The sequence below is a fragment of the Salvelinus alpinus genome, chromosome 15 (genome assembly GCF_045679555.1).
Source record: "Salvelinus alpinus chromosome 15, SLU_Salpinus.1, whole genome shotgun sequence".
NCBI classification, from domain to species: domain Eukaryota; kingdom Metazoa; phylum Chordata; class Actinopteri; order Salmoniformes; family Salmonidae; genus Salvelinus; species Salvelinus alpinus.
This window is the reverse complement of record NC_092100.1, coordinates 1,835,380-1,858,877: the sequence shown is the minus strand read 5'-3', so window position 1 is coordinate 1,858,877 and position 23,498 is coordinate 1,835,380. Positions and strand designations below refer to the sequence as shown.

At 42.6% G+C, this 23,498-nt stretch overlaps 1 protein-coding gene across 2 annotated transcripts in view; it reads right to left on the bottom strand.

Moving 5' to 3' along the window:
- LOC139539374 (cyclin-dependent kinase-like 5) overlaps positions 1–23,498 on the bottom strand; it is a 166,772-nt gene that overhangs the window by 55,626 nt on the left and 87,648 nt on the right. For both annotated transcript variants that reach the window (XM_071342247.1, XM_071342248.1), the window contains exons 13-14: positions 9,384–9,489; positions 2,856–2,970 (exon numbers count right to left, since the gene is read on the bottom strand). In XM_071342247.1, the coding sequence (XP_071198348.1) occupies positions 2,856–2,970; positions 9,384–9,489 (221 nt within the window). The remainder of the gene's footprint in view (positions 1–2,855; positions 2,971–9,383; positions 9,490–23,498) is intronic.

The window sequence follows — 23,498 nt, the reverse complement described above, 5'->3', positions numbered from 1 at the left end:
CACGTGATCAAAACAATCTTGAAGCATGGCTTCCGATTGGTCAGACCAGCGTTGAATGGTTCTCATCACTGGTACATCCTGTTTAAGTTTATGCCTATAAGACGGAACGAGCAAGATAGCATTGTGGTCGGATTTGCCAAAGGGAGGGCGGGGCAGGGATTTGTATGCATCTCGGAAGTTAGAGTAGCAGTGGTCGATAGTATTAGCCCTGCGAGTCGTGCAATCCATATGCTGATAGAATTTAGGTAGCGTTGTTCTCACATTTGCTTTGTTAAAATCCCCAGCCACAATAAATGCAGCCTCAGGATATATGGTTTCCAGTTTATATAGAATCCAGTGAATTTCCTTGAGGGCCATCTTGGTGTTCGCTTGAGGGGGAATGTACACAGCTGTGACTATAACTGACGAGAATTCTCTTGGTAGGTAAAATGGCCGGCATTTGATTGTAAGGAATTCTAGGTCGGGTGAGCAGAAGCACTTGAGTTCCTGTATGTTGTTATGATTACACCATGAGTCGTTAATCATAAGTATACACCCCCACCCTTCCTCTTCTCAGAGAAGTGTTTATCTCTGTCGACGCGCTGCATGGAGAAGCCCGGTGCCTGTACCAATACCAACAACATATCCAGAGAAAGCCATGTTTCCGTGAAACAGAGAATATTACAATCTCTGATGTCTCTCTGGAAGGCAACCCTTGCTCGAAATTCGTCTACCTTGTTGTCAAGAGACTGGACATTGCGAGTAGTATACTCGGGAGCGGTGAGCGATGTGCACGTCTACGGAGCCTGACCAGAAGGCTGCTCCATCTGTCCCTTCTGCGGCGCCATTGTTTTGGGTCGCCTGCTGGGATCAGATCAATTGTCCTGGGTGGTGGTCCAAACAGAGGAACCGCTTCGGGAAAGTCGTATTCCTGGTCGTAATGTTGGTAAGTTGACGTTGCTCTTATATCCAATAGTTGCTCCCGGATGTATGTAATAAGACTTAAGATTTCCTGGGGTAAAAATGTAAGAAACAATACATAAAAATAAAAAAACGTCATAGTTTCCTAAGAACGCGAAGCAAGGCGACCATCTCCGTCGGCGCCATTTAGCAGGATTACATTCATTTCTATTCATTTTACAACGAGACAGCGAGGAGACGTGGCAATTTTTTTACACAATTCATGCAATTCTACTCATTTTACCATGGGACAGTGAGAAGATGTAGCATTTTATAACTAATTACATACAATTCTACTCATTTTGCCATGGGGCAGAGAGAAAATTTAGCAAATGTATAACACATGTCATATAATTTACTAATTTTGCCATGGAGAGGAGAGAAGATTTGGCAATTCTATAAATAATTGCATGCAATTTTACTCATTTTACAATGGAATGGAGAGAATATTTAGCAATTATTTTACTAATTTCAAACAATTCTATTAATTTTACAACAGAGCAGAGAGAAGATTTAGCAATTTAATAAATCATTTCATGCAATTCTACTAATTTTGCCATCCGGTGAAGAGAAGACTGAAATTTTATAGCAAATTTCATGTGATTCTACTCATTTTGCAATGAGGCAGAGAAAAGATTTAGCAAATGTATAACTCATTTCATACATTCTACTCATTTTGCCATCCGGTGAAGACAAGATTGAGTAAATGTCTCATTTCATGCAATTCTACTCATATTGTCAACGGAAGGAAAGAAGATTTAGCAATTTTATAAATAATTACATTTTTTTGTACTAATTTCATACAATTCTATTCATTTTACATTGGGATGGAGAGAAGATTTAGCTATTTAAAAAAATATATATATGGAATTCTACTGTCACGTTCGTCATATGAAGGAGACCAAGGTGCAGCGTGGTATGCGTACATTCTTCTTTTAATTAAAGAAAGAATACTGAACAAACTAACAAAACGAACCGTGAAGCTAATATGAATAGTGCAGACAGGCCACTAAACATAGAACAAGAACCCACAAACACCAAAGGGAAATGGCTACCTAAATATGATCCCCAATCAGATACAACGATAAACAGCTGCCTCTGATTGGGAACCATATCAGGCCACCATAAACATACAAATACCTAGACATACAAAACCCCTAGACAATACAAAACCCCTAGACATACAAAACCCCTAGACAATACAAAACCCCTAGACAATACAAAACCCCTAGACAATACAAAACCCCTAGACAATACAAAACCCCTAGACAATACAAAACTAGCTTATCCACCCTAGTCACACCGTGACCTAACCAAAATATATAGAAAACAGAGATATCTCAGGTCAGGGCGTGACATCTACTGATTTTGTCATGGGGAGAGAGAAGATTTTTGACTTTTTTAACTAATTTCATGCAATTCTACCAATTTTGCCATCCGGTGAAGAGAAGACTTTTAAATTTTATTGAAATTTCATGTGATTCTGCTCATTTTGCCATGTGCCGAGAGAAGATTTAGCAATTTTATAACACATTTCCTGCGATTCTACACTTTTTGCCATAGGGTGGAGAGAAATATCTGCTATTTTTAATATGATATCTGAGTGAGATTGACTAACAAAATCAATTGGGGCCCCGCGGACATTAATTTGAAGTTTAGATAGCTGGCCGCTAGACTAACTTACCAATCTAAAAAATGCTAACTGACTTTCAGTTTAGTGACATTCAGTGACAGACATAACAAGAGAAAACCTGCTGATGCACAACCACATTTCAAAATTGCACCTTGTGTATCCACTATTCTAACTCGTAACAGTAAGATGAGCCCCCCACCCCCCCAAAAAACGTCTGCTAGTTGCCCAACCCTAATATAGGGAAAAGGGTGTCATTTGCAATGAAGCATCCCCAGTGCCTCACCAGGGGTCAAAGGCCGGCTGGCGTTTGGGATGGTTGGGCAAGGTGCTTCCGTCCACTGCCCCCCCTCCTGTCCCCCTGCTGCCCTGACCTCCGTTATCTGGCCGCGGGGACGGCACTGTGGAGCAACAACATAACAACATAGTAAACACCACAAAACATTAGACACACATAAGGAAGAAAACACTACAGGTTATAGATACATAGTAAAGGACTTCATCGGTCCAAAAAGATGGACCCGTTGCGAAATGGACCCAGGGCTTTCCCACTCGAACCCAATATGCATAAATACATAAAAAAAAATATAGAGACATGTTCCTAATGGAGCCAAGGATAACAATACCCATTCCGTATAGACCTGGTCGGATCCAGATCCGATCCGAGTGAGGGAAGCAGCAGAAAAGTAATTTTTAAAGCTACTTTATTAACCGGAGCTGATAAAAAGCTAGAGGCGGGCGGGAGAGGGTGAGTAGGGGGTTAAGAGCAGGCGGGGAGGGGACGTACCGTGAGCGTGTGACACAGGGTGCAGGGAGGGAGAGACTGCAACCAACCAACAAACAGACTCGCACTATAGTAGACTAAAAACATATAGATCAAATCAAATCGTATTTGTCACATTTGCTGAATACAACAGGTGTAGACCTTACTGTGACATGCTTACTTACAAGCCCTTAACGAACAATGCAGTTCAAGAAATAGAGTTAACTTTTTAAGGATAGGGGGCAGCATTTTCACTTTTGGATGAATTGCATGCCCAAACTGAACTGCCTCTTACTCTGTCCCAGATGCTGATATATGCATAGTATTAGTAGGATTGGATAGAAAACACTCTGAAGTTTCTAAAACTGTTTGAATGATGTCTGTGAGTATAACAGAACTCATATGGCAGACAAAACCCTGAAAAGAAATCCAAACAGGAAGTGAGAAATCGATTTTCAAAACAGTGCCTATTGAAATCCCTGTTAGTTATGGATGTGCATGCACTTCCTAGGGCTTCCACTAGATGTCACCGTCTTTAGATACTGGTTTTAGGATTCTACTATAAAGGAGGGGCTCATAGGAGCTCTTTTAGTGAGTGGTCTGGCAGAGAGCCTCGGTCTCATGATGCGCGGTCATGAGAGAGTATGCTCTCGTTCCAATGCTTTTCTTCAGACAATGAAATTCTCCGGTTGGAACCTTATTGATGATTAATGTTAAAAACATCCTAAATATGGATTGCATACATCATTTGACTTGTTTCTATGACCTGTAACGGAACTTTTTCAGTTTTTGTCTGGAGGAAGTTCTCGTGCCTCATGAAGATGGATTACTGGGCTGAACATGCTAACAAGAAGTGGCTAAATGATGGGCTTTATGGAACTTTATGGAACAAATCAGTCATTTATTGTCGAACTGGGAGTGCCTTCTGATGAAGATCATCAAAGGTAAGTGAATATTTATTGTGTTTTTTGTAGCTTCTGTTGACGCCAAAATGGCGGCTATTTCTTTGGCTATTTTGGGTTCTGAGTGCCGTTCTCAGATTATTCTTCTTCCGTAAAGTTTTTTTGAAATCTGACACAGCGGTTGCATAGAGGATACGTTTATCTTTAATTCTGTGAATAACACTTGCATCTTTTATCAATGTTTATTATGAGTATTTCTGCAAAATCACCGGATGTTTTGGAATCAAAACCTTACTGCACGTAACGCGCCAGTGTAAACTGAGATTTTTTTATATAAATATGCACATTATCGAACAAAACATACATGTATTGTGTAACATGATGTCCTATGAGTGTCATCTGATGAAGATCATCAAAGGTTAGTGATTCATTTTATCTATATTTCTGCTTTTTGTGACTCCTATTGTTGGCTGAAAAAATGGCTGTGTTTTTGTGACTTGTCTCTGACCTAACATAGTCATATGTTGTGCTTTCGCTGTAAATCATTTTTGAAATCGGACACCATGGGTAGATTAACAAGATGTTTATCTTTCATTTGCTGTATTGGACTTGTTAATGTGTGAAAGTTACATATTTCTAAAAAATATTTTTGAATTTCGCGCGCTGCCTTTTCAGAGGAATGTTGTCGGTGAACCTAGAAAGGTCAAGAAAATATTTACTAAATAAACTAAAGTAAAAAATAAAATAAAAAGTAACAAGAAAATTACATAAAAATAAATTAACTTCTTACGGCTGAGATCCCGTTAACGGGATCGACTTGACAACAGCCAGTGAAAGTGCAGGGCGCCAAATTCAAACAACTGAAATCTCAATTAAAATTCCTCAAACATACAAGTATTTTACACCATTTTAAAGATAAACTTGTTGTTAATCCCACCACAGTGTACGATTTCAAAAAGGCTTTACGACGAAAGCACACCATCTGATTATGTTAGGTCAGTACCTAGTCACAGAAAAACACAGCCATTTTTCCAGCCAAAGAGAGGAGTCACAAAAATAGAGAAATATAGATAAAATGAATCACTAACCTTTGATGATCTTCATCAGATGACACTCATAGGACTTCATGTTACACAATACATGTATGTTTTGTTCGATAAATCTTAGTTTACATTGGAGCGTTATGTTCAGTAATGTTTTGCCTCCAAAACATCCAGTGATTTTGCAGAGAGCCACATCAATTTACAGAAATACTCATAATAAACATTGATAAAAGATACAAGTATTTTACATGGAACTTTAGATAAACTTCTCCTTAATGCAACCGCTGTGTTAGATTTCAAAAAAACTTTACGGAAAAAGCAAACCATGCAATAATCAGACACAAAAACAAGCCATACAGGTACCCGCCATGTTGTGGAGTCAACAGAAGTCAGGAATAGCATTATAAATATTAACTTACCTTTGATGATCATCAGAATGCACTCCCAGGAATCCCAGTTCCACAATAAATGTTTGTTTTGTTCGATAAAGTCCATAATTTATGTCCAAATACCTCCTTTTTGTTCGCGCGTTTAGTTCAAAAAGCCAGGCCAGACGAAAAGTTAAAAAAATTCCATTACAGTTCGTAGAAACATGTCAAACGATTTATAGAATCAATCTTTAGGATGTTTTTAACATAAATCTTCAATAATGTTTAAACCGGAGAATTCCTTTGTCTGTAGAAATGCAATGGAACACAGCTAACTCTCAGGGGGGCGCCTGAGTGAGCTCGTGGCACTCTGCCAGACCCCTGACTCAATCAGTTCTCATTCCCTCATCCTTCACAGTAGAAGCCTGAAACAAGGTTCTAAAGACTGTTGACATCTAGTGGAAGCCTTAGGAAGTACAATATGACCCCATAGACACTGTATATTGGATAGGCAAACCTAAAAACCTCAGATTTCCCACTTCCTGGTTGGGTTTTTTCGCAGGTTTTTGCCCGCCATATGAGTGCTGTTATACTCACAGACATCATTCAAACAGTTTTAGAAACTTCAGAGTGTTTTCTATCCAAATCTACTAATACTATGCATATCTTAGCTTCTGGGACTGGGTAGCAGGCAGTTTACTCTGGGCACCTTATTCATCCAAGCTACTCAATACTGCCCCCAGCCATAAGAAAACATTCCATGACTTTGGGGACTGGAGTCTTTGACAATTTTTTGGGCCTTCCTCTGACACGGCCTAGTATATAGGTCCTGGATGGCAGTAAGCTTGGCCACAGTGATGTACTGGGCCATACGCACTACCCTCTGTGCTGACAACACAACCCACTGTTGTGTCGTCAGCAAACTTAATGATGGTGTTGGAGTCGTTCTTGGCCACGCAGTCGTGGGTGAACAAGGAGTACAGGAGGGGACTAAGCATACCCCCTGACCGGCCCCAGTGTTGAGGATCAGCGTTGCAGATGTGTTGTTGCCTACCCTTATCACCTGGGGGTGGCTCGTCATGAAGTCCAGGATCCAGTTGCAGAGGGAGGTGTTTAGTCCCAGGGTCGTTAGCTTAGTGATGAGCTTTGTGGGCACTATGGTGTTGAACGCTGAGCTGTAGTCAATGAACAGCATTCTCACATAGGTGTTCCTTTTGTCCAGGTGGGAAAGGGCAGTGTGGAGTGCGATTGAGATTGCGTCATCTGTGGATCTGTTGGGGCAGTATACGAATTGGAGTGGGTCTAGAGTTTCCGGCATGATGGTGTTGATGTGAGCCATGACCAGCAAGTTACCTTCACTTTCTTGGGTACAGGGACTATGGTGGTCCATTTGAAACATGTAGGTATTACAGACTCGGTCAGGGAGAGGTTGAAAATGCAGTGGTGTAAATTACTTAAGTAAAAATACTTGAAAGTACTACTTAAGTCGTTTTTGTGGGTATCTATACTTTACTATCTATATTTTTCACAACTTTTACTTTTATTTCACTACATTCCAAAAAAAAATAATGTACTTTTTACTCCATACAATTTCCCTGACAACCCAAAGTACTCGTTACATTTTGAATGCTTAGCAGAACAAGAAAATTGAGAAATGCACGCACCTATCAAGAGAACACATGGTCATCCCTACTGCCAATGTTCTGGTGGACTCACTAAACACAAATGCATCTTTTGTAAATAATGTCTGAGTGTTGGAGTGTGCCCCTGGCTATCTGTAATGATGTCTGAGTGTTGGAGTGTGCCCCTGGCTATCTGTAAATAATGTCTGAGTGTTGGAGTGTTCCCCTGGCTATCTGTAATGATGTCTGAGTGTTGGAGTGTGCCCCTGGCTATCTGTAAATAATGTCTGAGTGTTGGAGTTTGCCCCTGGCTATCTGTAATGATGTCTGAGTGTTGGAGTGTTCCCCTGGCTATCTGTAAATAATGTCTGAGTGTTGGAGTGTGCCCCTGGCTATCTGTAAAAAATGTCTGAGTGTTGGAGTGTGTCCCTGGCTATCTGTAATGATGTCTGAGTGTTGGAGTGTGCCCCTGGATATCTGTAAATAATCTCTGAGTGTTGGAGTGTTCCCCTGGCTATTTGTAAATAATCTCTGAGTGTTGGAGTGTTCCCCTGGCTATTTGTAAATAATCTCTGAGTGTTGGAGTGTTCCCCTGGCTATTTGTAAATAATATCTGAGTGTTGGAGTGTTCCCCTGGCTATTTGTAAATAATCTCTGAGTGTTGGAGTGTTCCCCTGGCTATTTGTAAATAATATCTGAGTGTTGGAGTGTTCCCCTGGCTATTTGTAAATAATCTCTGAGTGTTGGAGTGTGCCCCTGGCTATCTGTAAATAATGTCTGAGTGTTGGAGTGTGCCCCTGGCTATCTGTAAATAATGTCTGAGTGTTGGAGTGTGCCCCTGGCTATCTGTAATGATGTCTGAGTGTTGGAGTGTTCCCCTGGCTATCTGTAAATAATGTCTGAGTGTTGGAGTGTGCCCCTGGCTATCTGTAATGATGTCTGAGTGTTGGAGTGTTCCCCTGGCTATCTGTAAATAATGTCTGAGTGTTGGAGTGTGCCCCTGGATATCTGTAAATAATCTCTGAGTGTTGGAGTGTTCCCCTGGCTATTTGTAAATAATCTCTGAGTGTTGGAGTGTTCCCCTGGCTATTTGTAAATAATCTCTGAGTGTTGGAGTGTTCCCCTGGCTATTTGTAAATAATCTCTGAGTGTTGGAGTGTGCCCCTGGCTATCTGTACATTTTAAAAACAAGAAAATGGTGCCGTCTGCTGAATTTTAAATGATTTATACTTTTACTTTTGATACTTAAGTATATTTAAAACCAAATACTTTTACTCAAGTAGTATTTTACGAGGTGACTTTAACTTGAGTCATTTTCTATTAAGGTATCTATACTTTTACTCAAGTATGACAATTTGGTACTTTTTCCACCACTGTGAAAATGTCAGTGAAGACACATGCCAGTTGGTCCGTGCATGCTTTGAGTATATGTCCTGGTAATCCGTCTGGTCCTGTGGCTTTGTGAATGTTGACCTGTTTAAAGGTCGTTGCTCACATCGGCTACGGAGAGCGTGATCACACAGTCGTCTGGAATAACTGGTGCTCTCATGCATACTTCAGTGTTGCTGGCCTCAAAGCGAGCATAAACGGCACTTAGCTCATCTGGTAGGCTCGCGTCACTGGGCAGCTCGCGGCTGGGTTTCCCTTCATAGTCCACAATGGTTTGCAAGCCTTGCCACATTTGACGAGCATCAGAGCCGGTGAAGTAGGATACAATCTTAGTCCTGTATTGATGCATTGCCTGTTTGATGGTCCCCTGGGGGCAAAGCGGGATTTCTTAAAAACGTCCGGATTAGTGTCCCGCTCCTTGAAAGCGGCAGCTCTAGCCTTTAGCTCGGTGCGGATGTTGCCTGTAATCCATGGCTTCTGGTTGGGATATGTACTTACGGTCAATGTGGGGACAACGTGGTGGTGTACTCCTCAATAGCATTGGATGAATCCTGGAAAATATTCCAGTTTGTTCTAGCAAAACAGTCCTGTAGCCTAGCATCTGCGTCATCTGACCACTTCCGTATTGAGCGATTCACTGGTACTTCCTGCTTTCGTTTTAAGTCACACGTACCTCTATAGAAGCTGTAGCCCTGTGTATGTGCTAATAAAGATAAGTCACATGTACCTCTATAGAAGCTGCCAACCCTCCTGGGCATGGACTCACTGTAGATGATGCGGTTTTCTTTAGAAGAGACTCCGTCCTCTGGGTGCTGCTCATGGAACATCCCCACCTGGACAGGGTTAGGGATAGGACAGAGAAAGGAGGACAGAGTCAGACAGACAGACAGCGTAGGCTTGACAGACTGACTGGAAAAGTATGAAAACCTCTAATTAGTATCATGTTGAAAAAACTATATCTGGTATCATGATGGTAACATTATCCTAGAAACGTGTTGTTAACATTCTCCCAGGTAGACACGTGGTACAGTATCTACTATGATCTTTTATTTATTTAATTTGATTTATCTAGGCAAGTCAGTTAAGAGCACATTTTTAATTACAACGACGGCCTACCCGGGCCAAACCCTAACCAGGACGACGCTGCCCTATGGGACTCCCAATCACGGCCAGTTGTGATACAGCCTGGAATTGAACCAGGGTCTGCAGTGCCTTAGGCCGCTGCACCACTTGGGAGCCTCCCCATCTAATTAGAGGTACAGTATCTACCATGCTTCGATAAGTGATACAGTATCTACCTTGATTTGATAAGTGGTACAGTATCTACCCTGATCTGATAAGTGGTACAGTATCTACCATGTTCTAACTAGAAGTACAGTATTGTCATGACTCTCCTGTAAAGATCTGAAGGATCAGGTTACAGTGGGTCCGCTCTATAGTGCCCTCTCTCTCGTAGAGTGGGAGAGGGGTGAAGTTGGCCGTTTTATGACGGTCATAAATACCTTGTAGAAACTCTGCCTTAGGGCTCTGCAGGATTGAGGGGAAAGAAATCTCTTAGTTACAAGGACATTCCTCCCGCCAAAACGGTAACATCAAAAGGTTTAATAATGAAACAATATTTCTGTAATCCAAACAGTTGGAATGGTCCGTGGGCCCCGAAAGAACAATTATTTCAGATCAGTTGTTGTTTTGTGATCTCATTAAGAACGGTATAACCACATAACTGTATCTCAATGTGTATATTTCCCAGTTATCAGATTGTAATGACGCTGAGTCGGGAAACAAGTTCAGGGAGTGAGTGCTTTAATAAATAAACGGAACATATTACAAAACAAGAAACTGGAACAGCACACAGACATGAAACAGAAACAATGACATCTGGGGAAGGAACCAAATAGTGACATATATAGGGAAGGTAATCAGGGAAGTGATGGAGTCCAGGTGAGTCTGACGACATGCAGGAGAGCATAGCGATGGGGACAGGTGTGCGCCATTATGAACAGCCTGGTGACCTAGAGGCTGGAGGGGGAGCAAATGTGACACAGATTTACATCTAAATGTTGTGGAACTTATATGATTAAATATGAAACTATTTGCGAGAAGATGAAATGTGATGTTAGCCGACTAAATGGGAATTGTTTTTCATATAAAAGTTTTAACCAGTCAGTGACCACATCCACGTGAGCACAGACATTATGTTGGCGTCATGGAATGCCCCTTTTGCCAGAGTTTATAAAAGGACTCGCTAACAAAATTTACATTAGACCAGAGAACATGAGAAAGTAGTCCACACGCTGAAATGGTTGCCATTTCAATGGAGACCAGTTATGTGAAGCGCCAGCTGAATATGTTACAAATGGTGAAGAAATGTAAATCTCTAGAGACCTGTACATTGCCGGGCTGCTACGGGCGTGTAAAATGGTTCTAGCTCTACAATAGACCAGCGCGACTGACAGCGTGAGCTGAAAGGTACGAAATTGTTAGAAACTCTGAAACTCTCTCTCGAAGAAAAGAAGAAGACTACACAGGAACATTCAGTCTGCAGTAAACTGGACCGAAGACTAGAAGACTACACAGGAACATTCAGTCTGCAGTAAACTGACCGAAGACTAGAAGACTACACAGGAACATTCAGTCTGCAGTAAACTGACCGAAGACTAGAAGACTACACAGGAACATTCAGTCTGCAGTAAACTGGACCGAAGACTAGAAGACTACACAGGAACATTCAGTCTGCAGTAAACTGGACCGAAGACTAGAAGACTACACAGGAACATTCAGTCTGCAGTAAACTGACCGAAGACTAGAAGACTACACAGGAACATTCAGTCTGCAGTAAACTGACCGAAGACTAGAAGACTACACAGGAACATTCAGTCTGCAGTAAACTTGACAGAAGACTAGAAGACTACACAGGAACATTCAGTCTGCAGTAAACTGGACCGAAGACTAGAAGACTACACAGGAACATTCAGTCTGCAGTAAACTGGACCGAAGACTAGAAGACTACACAGGAACATTCAGTCTGCAGTAAACTGACCGAAGACTAGAAGACTACACAGGAACATTCAGTCTGCAGTAAACTGGACCGAAGACTAGAAGACTACACAGGAACATTCAGTCTGCAGTAAACTGGACCGAAGACTAGAAGACTACACAGGAACATTCAGTCTGCAGTAAACTGACCGAAGACTAGAAGACTACACAGGAACATTCAGTCTGCAGTAAACTGACCGAAGACTAGAAGACTACACAGGAACATTCAGTCTGCAGTAAACTGACCGAAGACTAAAAGACTGCACAGGAACATTCAGTCTGCAGTAAACTCAACCGAAGACTAGAAGACTACACAGGAACATTCAGTCTGCAGTAAACTGACTGTTGCGTCAAAAAACAGAACACTCAAAACATGAGCACAATGGCAGCTCTTCCTTTAAAGAATTCCAGGCCTCAAGAGGGCAGATAACCCAAAAACACAGGTGGAACTAAAAAATTGAGCCAGGATTTCTGGAGGGACTACTTTTACATGCGCACCTGGCAGATAAGCATGGGTATAAAATGTTTGGTCCTCAACATACACACAGCTCATTGTTCAACCCTAAAGACGCAACTGGTATGTAATGATTGGAATTATTTATTATGTTGCATCCAGTGCTTAGCACAATTTACATGTTTAACTCTGGTAGTGGTGACTTTTGTTGTGGATATTTTCTGACTGCAGAAGTAATTGCTAGAAGTGCTAGATTAAATTGTTTAAACTGTTACTTTATTCAAAGCCATGCTTTGTTGCTGTGTCATGCATTGTTTAGTGTAAAATAATGCATGTTTATTCTCTGTTTAAGGTTATCAACCTACTCCTATTCCTACTCCTACTCCTATTCCCTATTCCTTATTCCTCTGTCATTCAACTACTCTATTCAACAAATCAACTGTTTCAACATATTCACCAAATGGCATCAAAACCATAATAAAACACTGGAAAGGAATTGAGTTGTCCCTTTGCATTCTTCACGGGTTGAGCAAGCCGTTTTCAAGTTTGGGCAGAGCTGAAATAATTAGAACACCTAGACAACTTGACAGTTGATAACCAACGTGGCAGTGAAGACAAAAGGATTAACGGCCTGAAGTCAGGAAAGCTGTCGTCGCAGAGAGGACGCATCGCTTACATCTCAAAATGGCGGAGGAAACTCTTGGGAAAACAGTGAAGGAGCTGAAGCAAGAAAGAACTTTGGCTAAGAGTGCTTTTACCAAGCAAGCAAACTTCCTTAGCAGAGGTGCAAAACACATGACTAAGAGCGAACTGCGAGAGGAGTTCAAGAAGCTCACGTCGGAGGCAAGGAAGGTCAGTGAGACAAATGATGAATACAGGGCTGGACTTCTGGCAGACATTGAAGCTGAAACCGATGAGGGTGAAGAAGCTGACCTGAGCAAGCAGCAGCAGACTGAACTTGAGAAGACATTCCAAGAATGCGAAGTACGATTGGATGAGGTCAGGGGGATGATCCAGTCCAACCTATGGCCTAGATACGGGGAGGACGAGGTGAAGTCTGCAATCAAAGAAGCTGAGACCGCCTGTGATGGAGTTGCTCAAATACCTGTTATTGCTGTAAATAGAGATGGCTTCGAGCTACGGTGGGATGGTGCGAAGGCACAAGTCCAAGATGCAATCACAAGCCTAGCAGAGTGGGAGATGTGGATTCCAGTAGCAGAAAAAGAATGGCTGGAAGCCAGAGTAAAGGATCTGAAAGCATTCAGAAACAACCTTGAAGCAAGGAGGGCAGGATTTCTCACAGCGCAAAGAATTGCAGAAGAGGATAAAGACAGAGGGAGAGTGCCGCAGATGCCCGTGCCAGCTCCACAGCCGACACTGAGAATAAGACCAACCTGTTTACCCAGGTTTAGTGGGTATAAAAGGAATTTCCATCGATGGAGGAGAGACTGGGAGTCTACAGAAGCAGGGGGAACCAACAGGCTCAGTCGAAGTAAAGAAGATCCAACTCCTTGACAGTGTAGATGAGAGAATGTGCAGAGACCTCCGTTTGTCTACTTACAATACTGCTGAGGACATGTTCAGGGTGCTTGAGAACAGGTATGGAAACAAGTCTACAATTGCCTTGGAGATAATTGAGGATCTGGAGAAAATTCCTGCTTTAAGAGCAAATCAGCCAAGGAAAGTTATCGACATGATCCAAACTATAGAGAAGGCACTGGATGATCTCACAGAGCTTGGAGGCACAGGAGCCATCAACAACCCCCTAGTGATCAAATCCATAGAAAGCAAGTTACCTGACAACATCAAGCGAGATTGGCTTGTCTTCATGGTTAACCCGAGGAATAATGTCACGCCGGACAATCACTTTGAAAACCTTCTTAAATTCCTGAAAACACAGGAGGAAATTCTTGAAAAATTAGAGCAGCTGGGAGTGAGTGAAAAGCCAGAAAATAAATATGCTTGTGTGGAGAGAAAATATGCGTCCACACGTTCCACAAGGAAAGGCGGCTGTGTTGTCTGTGGAGATGAAAAGCATAGAGAAAAGATCTTCTTTTGCAAGCGTTTCAAAGAACTGAAGCCGGTGGAAAAGTTGGATGCTGTAGAAAAGCTGGGGGCCTGCAAGAGGTGCTTGGTCTGTCATGGAGAAGATGATGAATGCAAAGACACTTACCTGTGCAGGAAAAGAGACTGTAAGAAAGACCATCATTTCTTTCTTTGTCTGAATGGAGATTTCAAGAGGAGTGACTCCGACAGAAGACAATCCAATGTGAGAAGGTATACGCTTACAGAGGAGCAGGAGGAATTGGTATCTAAGCTCTCCCCAGAGATGGCAGAGAAATTCAAGAAAGCATTCACCAACATCACTGCGAAAACAAACTGTGTCGAAAAGAATCAGCTGGGAGTGACTGAGTCAAGTGCAGTAGAAGAATTGCCAGTTATTCTAATGCTGCTCAAGGTAACTGCCAATGCAGGACAAGAAATTGGAACCCTGATCGACTTGGCATCGGACACAAACTACATTACTCACAGAGCTGCCAGAAGATTAAATCTTCGAAGTGAAAACATCACTTTAGTCGTTCATGGAGTCGGAGGAATGGCCATGAAGGTTAGAACCAGAAGATATCTCCTCAGAGTGAGGGTCAAAACGCCCATAGGCACGGAAAGAGCTCATGAGCTTATCTGCTATGGTTTGAATGAAATTGCCAACATCCACAGAGTCATCAAACCTGAGCAACTCAAGAAGTTCTTCCCAGAAGTCAATCTAGGAGATCTGAGTAGACCGGAGAGTATTGAGCTACTGATAAGCCACCGCGAAGGAAGACTTGCTCCGCAAAGAGTGAAGGTGATTGGAGACCTTGTCTTGTGGGAAGGCCCGCTAGGAAAGACTGTTGGTGGAGCACATCCAGATCTGTTTGAAGAAGTGGATATAGCCGCACACAGGTCTGAAACACACTTTGCTCGATCCATGAGAGCAACCGCTGTCAAGTATAAAGAGATAGCTAAGCTGTTCACAGCTGAAACCAAAGGCACAGTTGCTCGCAGAGAGTTCTTGGATTGGTGGCAATGGGACAGCATTGGAGCAGCTTGCGACCCAAAGTGTGGAGGATGCCGGTGCGGCAACTGTCAACCAGGAGGCAAAGAAATGACTCTGAGTGAGGAAAGAGAGCTGGAGATCATAAGGAAAGGCCTCACCTACATCAAAGCAGATGCTCACAGTGATGAACCCCACTGGGACACAAAATACCCCTGGATTCAAGATCCAAGTTCCCTTCCTGACAACAGGAGTGGGGTGGAAGCCACCTTCTTGAGAAAAGAAAAGCAACTCAAAAAAGAGCCAGAGTGGAGAATGGCATACACAGCTCAAGTCCATGAAATGGTGAAGAGAAGAGCAGCGAAGAAACTCACCAAAGAGCTCATTGCCAGCTGGAAGGGGCCAGTATGGTATGTCAGCCACTTGGTGGCGGCAAACCCGCACTCTCTCACAACACCTGTGCGACTGGTATGGAACAGCAGCCAGAAGTTTAGAGAGGTCAGCATGAATGACCTTCTGCTGAAAGGGCCTGATGTCCTCAATCCCATCCGAGCAGTACTACTCAGGTTCAGGAGAGGCGTCAATGCTGCCCTCGGCGACATTAAGAAAATGTACAATTCTGTGTGGTTGGAAGACCTGGAGATGCACCTCCACAGATTTCTCTGGAGAGACACTGAGGAGGAAGAGATTGAAGAGTATGCGATCACCAGAGTCAACATTGGCGATCGACCAGCAGGGTGCATTGCGCAATTGGCTATGAGAGAGACAGCCAAACTGCCCATGTTTGCTCACCTGGAGGAGGAACGTAGGATCCTTGAAGAGGATACCTATGTCGATGACATCCTGACTTCCCATAATGACTTGCAAAAGCTGGACCAGAACACCAAAAGGGTTGAAGAGATCCTGAAGGCAGGCGGCTTCGTCCTCAAGCCCTGGGTCCGGTCAGATCAAAGTGGGAGGCAGGAGATCGTACCAGGAGAACAAGGAGCGCAGTCAAGCACAGCACTCATTCTCCCAAACCAAGTGAGGGAAGGAGACAATAAAGCCCTTGGAGTTGGATACCTTGTTGAGGAGGATAAACTGTACCTCATGACTTCAATCAATTTCTCAAAGAGGAAAGGGAAAATGAGAGTCGGCCAAAATCTCCTTGATGAAGAGGTGAGAGGGAAAACTCCAAACCCACTGACGAGAAGAGAACTGCTGAGCCAGGTAGCTAGCCTGTATGACCCAATAGGCCTCGTCACACCTGCCAAACAAAAGGGCGCCATTCTTGTCAGAAAGGCGTTTCAGGAAGCTGGAGGCAAAACTCTGACCCGAGACACTTGGGACAAACCTTTGTCTGAAAATTTGAGGGAAGAAGCCATCCAATTCTTTGAGGAATACACACGTCTTGGCCAAATCACCTTTCACAGAAGCCTCACACCAGTCAACTGGATTGGAAAACCTTGGGGAATAACATTCTCTAATGGAAGTGACAAGAGCTATGGAGCCGTAGTGTACTTAAGATGGGAGACCCAGCAAGGCATCAAAGTCAGACTGGTTGAATCCAAAGCGAAGCTCACACCATTGGACCAAAAGGGAGAACCAGTAAAAGCTGAAATCTGCGGTGCTGTCTATGCAGCACGACTTCGAAAGTACGTTGAAAAGCACAGTCGAATAGAAATTGAACGATGGCTCCATCTACTGGACAGTCAAACTGTGTTGGGAGCAATCCAGAGAGACAGCTATGGATATCAAACTTTCTTTGCGAATAGAGTTGGAGAGATCCAGAAATCCACATCCGTAGAAGACTGGTGGTGGATCCCAGGAGGCCTGAACAGTGCTGACATCATAACAAGAGGGGCAGCCCCAGAAGACCTCCAGGAAGATTCCATGTGGCAGGAGGGACCAGCATTCCTGAGGCTACCTGTGAAAGAGTGGCCACATAAGTCAGCCAAAGAAATCGCCGCGTATGCCAAGGAAGGCATAAACAAACTTCGAAGGAAAGCTTTCTCGGCAGCACTGACCAGAGCGCAGGTCAAGAGAAACCAGAGTGATGCACAGCAAAATAACCCAGATGAACCCAAGACTCGGATCCGAAGATCACCAGCCGGCTCTGCGGTAACCATACTGATTGACATCAGGAAATTCAGCAGTCTGACCAGACTGATCCGAGTCATTGCCTGGGTTTGGAGAGCCGCAACGAGATGGAAAGAAATGTTGACCAAGAATTCAGCCTCAGATAAACCAAAGTGGGAGGACGCTCTTTCAACAAACTGGAGGTCCAGAGCCAAACAAGCTGTACTCACTGTCGGGGAGTGTGAAGATGCACTAAGAGACTTGTTCCTTGCAGCTCAAGAAGGTATAACCTTTCAAGACACCACTCTCAACAGACTCGCTGTTTACAGAGATGAAGAGACTGGGCTCTTAGTTTGTGGAGGAAGGTTCCAGATCTTTGATGAGGACGAAACTGCCGTACCAATTCTACCATATGAGGCATGGATATCCACTCTCCTAGCTCAAGAGGCCCATGGTGCAAACCATGAAGAAATAGCAGGCACACTCCTCCGGATGAGGAAGAAAGCCTGGGTGATAAAAGGCCGGAAGCTGGCTAAAAAGAGAGTTGACAACTGTGTGGTGTGCAGAAAGGCCAGGGCCAGAAAGTGCCAACAGATCATGAGTGACCTTCCATCCGAGCGGATAACACCAGCCAGACCATTTGAGTACACAACGGTGGACTTATTTGGACCGTATGAAGTCAAGGACGAGGTGAAAAAGAAACCAAGCTCAAGGTGTGGGTATTGTCTTCTGTTGCATGGTATCCAGAGCTATACACACATATGTTGTCAGTGACCAGTCGACTGAAGGCTTCCTACTGGCTTACCAAAGATTCACGGCACTAAGAGGGCACCCAAAGAAATTGTGGTCAGATCCTGGAAAGAACTTTGTGGGTGCCAGACCTGCCCTCAAAGAACTCTACCTCTTCTTGGATCAACTAAGTAAATCTGAGCTTGAAAATGAAGCTTCCAAGCATGGGACAGAATGGAGCTGGAAAATCCACCCAGCAGACTCCCCTCGCAGGAATGGAGCTGCAGAAGCAGCTGTTCGTACTGTGAAGTGGGCTTTGCACAACCTGGGAGGAGAAGGACTCTTCACATGGAGTGAGTTTCAAACATTTCTCTACACGGCTGCTAACCTTGCCAATGAGAGGCCCATAGATGCAAGAACTCAAAGCCGGGAGGACTGCATAGAATACATCAGCCCAAATTCCCTTCTGCTTGGACGGATTGGACCCAGAGGAGATCTTAGATGCTTTGATTTTGAAAGCTACCCATACAAAAGATTGAGAGCTATCCAAACAGAAGTTGACCGGTTCTGGAGGAAGTGGAGTCAGTTAGCTGGGCCCAATCTATTCGTGAGGAGTAAATGGCACACAACACATAGGAATGTGGCTGTTGGAGATGTTGTCTGGCTGGCTGACCAAAATGCCTGGAGGGGTCACTACAAACTAGCCAGAGTCATCAGTGTCAACATTGACAAGAAGGGCATCGTCAGAGATGTGCATGTCAGAACTTTTCCCAGCTACCCAGTCCCAACTGTGAAGCCTGCTCAAGAGAAGTCAAAGAAACTCTCAACTAAAATACCTGCTACAGTTCTTCATAGGGATGTCAGACGCATCATTGTTTTACTTCCTGTTGAAGAAGGAAGAGCCTGATAGCTGAAATCGAACCTGCCCCAACATCGAGGTTCGTGTGACCTCCTTGGGTTCAAGAACCAGGAGGTCAAGTGGGAGGTGTTGCGTCAAAAAACAGAACACTCAAAACATGAGCACAATGGCAGCTCTTCCTTTAAAGAACTCCAGGCCTCAAGAGGGCAGATAACCCAAAAACACAGGTGGAACTAAAAAATTGAGCCAGGATTTCTGGAGGGACTACTTTTACATGCGCACCTGGCAGATAAGCATGGGTATAAAATGTTTGGTCCTCAACATACACACAGCTCATTGTTCAACCCTAAAGACGCAACTGGTATGTAATGATTGGAATTATTTATTATGTTGCATCCAGTGCTTAGCACAATTTACATGTTTAACTCTGGTAGTGGTGACTTTTGTTGTGGATATTTTCTGACTGCAGAAGTAATTGCTAGAAGTGCTAGATTAAATTGTTTAAACTGTTACTTTATTCAAAGCCATGCTTTGTTGCTGTGTCATGCATTGTTTAGTGTAAAATAATGCATGTTTATTCTCTGTTTAAGGTTATCAACCTACTCCTATTCCTACTCCTACTCCTATTCCCTATTCCTTATTCCTCTGTCATTCAACTACTCTATTCAACAAATCAACTGTTTCAACATATTCAACAAATGGCATCAAAACCATAATAAAACACTGGAAAGGAATTGAGTTGTCCCTTTGCATTCTTCACGGGTTGAGCAAGCCGTTTTCAAGTTTGGGCAGAGCTGAAATAATTAGAACACCTAGACAACTTGACACTGACCGAAGACTAGAAGACTACACAGGAACATTCAGTCTGCAGTAAACTGACCGAAGACTAGAAGACTACACAGGAACATTCAGTCTGCAGTAAACTGACCGAAGACTAGAAGACTACACAGGAACATTCAGTCTGCAGTAAACTCGACTGAAGACTAGAAGACTACACAGGAACATTCAGTCTGCAGTAAACTGACCGAAGACTACATAGGAACATTCAGTCTGCAGTAAACTGACCGAAGACTAGAAGACTACACAGGAACATTCAGTCTGCAGTAAACTGACCGAAGACTAGAAGACAAAGACCAATTTACTCTCACCACTATATATACCTCTATTCTAACGGAACCCGCTGAACATTGGGGGTTAGACCTATGGAGGATACGTTCTCAGTCACTCCGAAACCTACTACAACTACAAAGGACATGGTGACCTCTGTTGGACAAACAGAGGCTTTCTGTCGAATTACTCCCCGTAGATGGATCGAGTGTTTCCAAGAGAGAGACAGCAAAGACATACACATGTAAATATGTACATTGCAATTCTTTCGAATGAGCGGAGTTCATGTGCAAAGTATTCACATTTCCATGAGCATAGTTATCAGCTGTCTGTACGACTTTGTCTCTCCCTCTCTTTTGAATCTGCCATTTTGTGTAACAAAATCTAATAAGAGGTACATTATCAATCAATATCTAATTAGAGGTACAGTATCTACCATGATCTATTTAGAGGTATCGACCATGATCTAATTAGAGGTACAGTATCTACCATGATCTAATTAGAGGTATCTACCATGATCTATTTAGAGGTACAGTATCTACCATGATCTATTTAGAGGTATCTACCATGATCTATTTAGAGGTACAGTATCTACCATGATCTAATTAGAGGTATCGACCATGATCTAATTAGAGGTACAGCATCTAGCATGATCTATTTAGAGGTATCTACCATGATCTATTTAGAGGTACAGTATCTAGCATTATTGAATTCGAGATATCTACCATGATCAAGTTAAAGGTACATTATGCAATGATCTAATTCGAGGTACAGTATCTACCACAATCTAATTAGAGCTATCAACAATGATCTAATTAGAGGTACAACATCTACCATTATCTAACTAGAGGTATCTACTATGATCTAATTAGAAGTACAGTATCTACCATGATCTAATTAGAGGTACAGTATCTACCATGATCTAATTAGAGGTACAGTATCTACCATGATCTAATTAGAGGTACAGTATCTACCATGATTTAATTAGAGGTACAGTATCTACCATGATCTAATTAGAGGTACAGTATCAAACATGATCTAATTAGAGGTACAGTATCAAACATGATCTAATTAGAGGTACAGTATCTACCATGATCTAATTAGAGGTACAGTATCAAACATGATCTAATTAGAAGTACAGTATCAAACATGATCTAATTAGAGGTACAGTATCTACCATGATCTAATTAGAGGTATCTACCATGATTTAATTAGAGGTACAGTATCAAACATGATCTAATTAGAGGTACAGTATCTACCATGATTTAATTAGAGGTACAGTATCTACCATGATCTAATTAGAGGTACAGTATCAAACATGGTCTAATTAGAGGTACAGTATCTACCATGATCTAATTAGAGGTACAGTATCAAACATGGTCTAATTAGAGGTACAGTATCTACCATGATCTAATTAGAGGTACAGTATCAAACATGGTCTAATTAGAGGTACAGTATCTACCATGATCTAATTAGAGGTACAGTATCTACCATGATCTAATTAGAGGTACAGTATCAAACATGATCTAATTAGAAGTACAGTATCAAACATGATCTAATTAGAGGTACAGTATCTACCATGATCTAATTAGAGGTATCTACCATGATTTAATTAGAGGTACAGTATCAAACATGATCTAATTAGAGGTACAGTATCTACCATGATTTAATTAGAGGTACAGTATCTACCATGATCTAATTAGAGGTACAGTATCAAACATGGTCTAATTAGAGGTACAGTATCTACCATGATCTAATTAGAGGTACAGTATCTACCATTATCTAATTAGAGGTACAGTATCTACCATGATATAATTAGAGGTACAGTATCAAACATGGTCTAATTAGAGGTACAGTATCTACCATGATCTAATTAGAGGTACAGTATCAAACATGGTCTAATTAGAGGTACAGTATCTACCATGATCTAATTAGAGGTACAGTATCAAACATGATCTAATTAGAGGTACAGTATCTACCATGATCTAATTAGAGGTACAGTATCAAACATGGTCTAATTAGAGGTACAGTATCTACCATGATCTAATTAGAGGTACAGTATCAAACATGATCTAATTAGAGGTACAGTATCAAACATGATCTAATTAGAGGTACAGTATCTACCATGATCTAATTAGAGGTACAGTATCAAACATGATCTAATTAGAGGTACAGTATCAAACATGATCTAGTTAGAGGTACAGTATCTACCATGATCTAGTTAGAGGTACAGTATCTACCATGATCTAATTAGAGGTACAGTATCTACCATGATCTAATTAGAGGTACAGTATCAAACATGGTCTAATTAGAGGTATATACCATGATCTAATTAGAAATATTTGATTTGATATCTTATTAGCGGTACATTATATATACAAAAGTATGTGGACACCCCTTCACCACTGCTACCTGTTGCTGACAGGTGTATAAAATCGAACACACAGCCATGTAATCTCTATAGTTAAACATTGTCAGTAGAATGGCCTTACTGAAGAGCTCAGTGTCTTTCAACGTGGCAAGGTCATTGGATGAAACCTTTCCAACTAGTCAATTCGTCAAATTTCTGCCCTGCTAGAGCTGCCCTGGTCAACTGTAAGGGATGTTATTGTGAAGTGGAAACGTTTAGGAGCAACAACGGCTCAGCCGCGAAGTGAACGGGACCGGCGAGCTCACAGAACATGACCGCTGAAGAGCGTAGAGCGTAAAAATCATCTGTCCTCGGCTGCAACACTCACTACCAACTTCCAAACTGTCAGCACAAGAACTGTTCGCCAGGAGCTTCATGAAATGGGTTTCCATGGCAGAGCAGCCGCACACAAGCCTAAGATCACCATGTGCAATGCCAAGTGTCGGCTGTAGTGGTGTAAAGCTCGCTCCCATTGGACTCTGGAGCCGTGCAAACACGTTCTCTGGAATTATGAATCACATTTCATCTGGCAGTCCGACGGACTAATCTGGGTTTGGCGGATGCCAGGAGAATGCTACCTGCCCCAACGTATAGTGCCAATGGTAAAGTTTGGTGGAGGAGGAACAATGGTCTGGGGCTGTTTTTCATGGTTCGGGCTAGGGCCCCTAGTTCCAGTGAAGGGTATTTTTTATGCTACAGCGTACTTTCTAGACGATGACAATGCCCCCATGCAGAAAGCGAGGTCCATACAGAAAGGGTTTGTCAAGATCGGTTTGGAAGAACTTGACTGGCCTGCATAGAGCCCTGACCTCATCCCATCAAACACCTTTGGGATGAATTGGAATGCCGACTGCGAGCCTGGCCTAATCGCCCAATGTCAGAGCCCAACCTCACAACGCCTCTCCCCTATTGGACCTAGATAATTTGTGTGTATGCATTGATATGTAGGCTACATGCGCCCTGTTAAAGAATGTATGTAGTTCTGTCCTTGAGCTGTTCTTGTCTATTGAAGTTCTGTATTATGTAATTCTGTATTATGTTTCATGTTCTGTGTGGATCCCAGGAAGAGTAGCTGCTGCTTTTGCAGCAATGGGGATACAAAAAAAATACCAAAAACCATTGTGGCTGAATGGAAGCAAGTCCCTGCAGCAATGT